This window comes from Conger conger, chromosome 8, assembly GCF_963514075.1.
Source record: "Conger conger chromosome 8, fConCon1.1, whole genome shotgun sequence".
NCBI lineage: Eukaryota > Metazoa > Chordata > Actinopteri > Anguilliformes > Congridae > Conger > Conger conger.
In genome coordinates this window covers 2,313,097-2,317,544 of record NC_083767.1, presented here as the reverse complement: position 1 = coordinate 2,317,544, position 4,448 = coordinate 2,313,097, and the positions used below count along the sequence as shown (strand labels likewise).

General features: G+C 50.0%; 1 protein-coding gene across 1 annotated transcript in view; it reads right to left on the bottom strand.

Annotated features, from left to right (window-relative positions):
* The window catches only part of pus7 (pseudouridine synthase 7), a 14,346-nt gene extending 9,898 nt beyond the window's left edge, over positions 1–4,448 (bottom strand). The window contains exons 1-6 of the mRNA XM_061253094.1: positions 4,361–4,448; positions 3,571–3,671; positions 2,275–2,625; positions 1,684–1,768; positions 1,231–1,341; positions 490–632 (exon numbers count right to left, since the gene is read on the bottom strand). Coding sequence (XP_061109078.1) covers positions 490–632; positions 1,231–1,341; positions 1,684–1,768; positions 2,275–2,615 — 680 coding nt within the window. The 5' untranslated portion in view covers positions 2,616–2,625; positions 3,571–3,671; positions 4,361–4,448. The remainder of the gene's footprint in view (positions 1–489; positions 633–1,230; positions 1,342–1,683; positions 1,769–2,274; positions 2,626–3,570; positions 3,672–4,360) is intronic.

The following is a 4,448-nucleotide window of genomic DNA, read 5'->3' as shown; positions in this document are numbered from 1 at the left end:
ATGAAGGCTCACAGTATACACAACCACACTATGAAGGCTCACAGAATACACGACTACACTATGAAGGGTCGCTGCATACAGGACTAATACACGGCCATCATTTAGGATGATAGAGGAAAGGGGATCAATTGTTTTTTTGTGCTCATGACCAGAAAAAGCTTACAGATTTACAACAGGACTTTGAGAATAAAGTAACGCTAAGTATAATGGAGTAGAACAGCGCATCACACATAGCGCCGGGTAAAGTGACACATTAAACTGAATCTGTGCTAATGGCCATTCTGCACGTATATCCAGGCTGCGATGGACACTTCTCACTGTTAGACAGAGGCTCTGACAGCTGGACTCTAAAGGCAGAACTATGGTGGCATAAACCACCACTGGCAACAACGCGTCCAGAAAAAAACAGTGCCAAAATAAACTAAAGGACAGAAATGTGTCACCAGGAGATCTGCAGTCATCCTCTCCTCCCTCCCTCCCTCGTTACCTGCGAGAGCCCTCTTCCCGGCCGCGTGGTACGCGATGATGAACTTCCTGCCATCCCTCTCCTCCGTCTTCGTCTCCAGCCCGGGGAACGAGGTCTTCACCGCCCGGTGCAGCAGGGTCCTCTTCTCCTTAGAGTCCTCCAACACCTGCCACAGAGCGGAGTGTACCTGAACCCCAACACCTGCGTTTACCTGAACCCCAACACCTGCGTTTACCTGAACCCCAACACCTGCGTTTACCTGAACCCCAACACCTGCGTTTACCTGAACCCCAACACCTGCGTTTACCTGAACCCCAACACCTGCCACAGAGCGGAGTGTACCTGAACCCCAACACCTGCGTTTACCTGAACCCCAACACCTGCGTTTACCTGAACCCCAACACCTGCGTTTACCTGAACCCCAACACCTGCGTTTACCTGAACCCCAACATCTGAGTTTACCTGAACCCCAACACCTGCCACAGAGAGGAGTTTACCTGAACCCCAACACCTGCGTTTACCTGAACCCCAACACCTGCGTTTACCTGAACCCCAACACCTGCCACAGAGCGGTGTTTACCTGAACCCCAACACCTGCGTTTACCTGAACCCTAACACCTGCGTTTACCTGAACCCCAACACCTGCGTTTACCTGAACCCCAACACCTGCGTTTACCTGAACCCCAACACCTGAGTTTACCTGAACCCCTACACCTGCCACAGAACACTCTCTCTCACTCTCACTCTCACACTCACACACACACCTCTATTTCCACGTTTTCTTCTTTATTCTTCATGAGCTGCAGCTCCTCCAGCTGCCCCTTCTGCTGCTCGGTCAGCACCTGCACCTCCTGCGGCTCGCCACTAGGGGGCTCCTGTGGGCAAACATCAGAACAAACCCTCTGCCTCAGAGAAGCTAAGCATCATTTTAAAAGGTTCCCCCACTTTTTGGTCGCACAATTCAGTCAATCAAATATTAACCCGACCAGTCACCTTCCAGAACAACCCGGCAAATTGTTTTACACAGCAGAAGGGTTGTCATATTACATATTCACTCTGAAATCAAACTCATTTCATATCCCTCAGGATAGGGGAGCTTCTATATGGCATAATAATAAATGCAATGCAATGACATGCAGCTGATCTCCACTAAATCTGAACCCCTCCCACCCGCCCCGCCCCCCCCCACCCCGCCCCCCCCCCCCCCCCCCACCCACCTCTGGGTCGGCCGGCACGGTGAGGTCATCCAGCCTCACAATCTTCCCCTCCCTGTTGATCTCGTTCACCACAAAGTCAGAGTACCTGGACAAACCAGAGGATACTTACTACCAATACAACATGCAAATCTGTACTCTCACTCTCACTCTCACTCTCACTCTCACTCTCACTCTCACTCTCACTCTCACTCTCACTCTCACTCTCACTCTCACTCACACTCTCACTCTCACTCTCACTCTCACTCTCACTCACACTCACACTCACACTCACACACACTCTCTCACTCTCACACTCTCACTCTCTCACTCTCTCACACACTCTCTCACACTCTCACACACTCTCACACACTCTCACACACTCTCTCACACTCTCTCACACTCTCACACACACTCACACACTCTCACACACTCTCACACACTCACACACACTCACACACACTCACACACACTCACACACACTCACACACACTCACACACACTCACACACACTCACACACTCACACACTCTCACACTCTCACACTCTCACACACTCTCACACACTCTCACACACTCTCACACACTCTCACACACTCTCACACACACTTCCTCACCTCTCCTTCAGGATGCCGGAGAAGCCGTCGTGTTCGCTGACGAACTCCAGGATCCCCACATCCCGCTCAGCAAGGCCGTGCTTCATCATATCAGCGAACGTCTCCCCCTCTCCCTGTTCCGCCCCCTCTCCTTCTCCCTGTTCCTCCCCCTCCTCCTCTTCCTCACTCCCCTCCCGCTCCGGGTCATCCCTGGCCTGCAGCGTGGCCGTAGGCCCCGCCCCCCCGTTCTCTGACTCCGCCCCCCCCACCCGGGGGCGCTTGGCAGCGGGGGCTGGCTCCTCCTCGGTGCATGCCCTCTTCTCGCCTGCAGGGGGCGACAGAGGGGCCGCGGCCTGCTCCATCTTCACCGAGCTGGGAGGGCCGGGGCAGAGAACATTACATTATTACATTATTGGCATTTGGCAGACGCTCTTATCCAGAGCGACATACAGTTGATTAGACTAAGCAGGAGACAATCCTCCCCTGGAGCAATGCAGGGTTAAGGGCCTTTCTCAAGGGCCCAACGGCTGTGCTGATTTTATTGGGGCTACACCGGGATTAGAACTGCCGACCTTGTGTGTCCCAGTCCTTTACCTTAACCACTACGCTACAGGCCGCCCAACAGAACAGACCAGGAGCCATCAATCCAACCGTTAAGCACAACTCATTACACCTGCATCACAGCAGAAAATGCAATTATGGCTGAGTTTCTCTTTAAAACACCCCAATAAGATGTCGCAAACCTAAAGTAAAGATTCTCTAAGATGTATATAACATTGGTTATAATATAATTATTACATTACATTTTACATTACATTCATGGCATATGGCAGACGCTCTTATCCAGAGCGACATACAACAAAGTGCATGCCCATAGCCAGGGATAAGTGCGCTGAAAGACCCTCGAGGGAAGTACAATTTCAACTGCTAACTCAACAATTTCAACTTCAACCCACAAGCCAACTGCACAAGTTCAGCTGTTATCACACACACACTCACTGGAAAGTACACCCCCCCATGACATCACCACCTGCCAGACGGCACGTAGCTACAATTCGCAAAACAAACATATACATTGTCCCAGAGGATTGAAGATGGTGGATTTGGTAAAGGCTTTGGTATGATGTTCTCCGATGATGGTATGATTTTCTCATGATGTTTTAATGTTTACAGTGAATCCAATTAAAGATACAGATCACGTGGTCAAATAGCATCATTTATCCTCGCCTTTTCGCCCTGAATCCTCATTGCCCTCGTACAGAACTTCCACAAAGCCAAGCCAAGCCGACCCGTCCATTCCAGCCCGCCTGTACTTACAGTTTGCGGTAGGACGTCGGACCGTGTGCTGGGAATCTGCCACGGCCTTCGGCGTCTGTGCCCGGGCAGCAGAAACAGCAGCACCTCGATTTCTCCAAACCCTACAGAAACAGACAGGCTCAAACAGTGCCAACCTGGACAGCCGTTCACTATTGTTTAAAGTCAAGCAATACAGTGGCCCTTTCTAATAAGATGGGCAACTTTCCCCGGTGTTTAGCCACCACTGGAAATACGCTCGCTTCGCAAAGTCCACAGATTCAAGATTTTAACGTTAGCTTACACCTGTCAAATGTACAGCACTCACACTCACACAAATGTACAAACTTATCGATAAGCTATACATTTGCATAACTAAAGCGCAGTAACTACTATATTTGCATAAATACAAACACTTGCATATAAACGCATTAAATGCACAGCTGAGATATTTGATTAGCTTGATACCTATCTCATAGAAACGCCATTTACTCGTCCCTTTAATTATCCAAAACAAATCTGGTATGAGTCAGCTACTGCGCAAAAGCTACGATCCAACAGTGGCTAAATAACCAGCAAGAGGCTATGCTAATGTTAGCTATGGTGCTGGCTTGCTTGCTGCCTGCATGCTTTTCGGGTTGATGCGGCTCGCTAGCTGGACCAAGGCTACTACAAGCATGTCAAACTGCCTATCTCCGTTTCCACAACACTGGACTGGAGAATTCAAGACTCACCACAGCTAGTTAGATATAGGCTGAATTAACATACATACTACTTCCCCACGATAATGTAGTTAATTTCTTAAAATTGTTACCTGGACCTAAACAGGTTTAACACAGCTCACAACGCCAGTTTACTCCAGGAAGCACGTGCATGCGCCACACCGGAATCAGTCAGGGGAG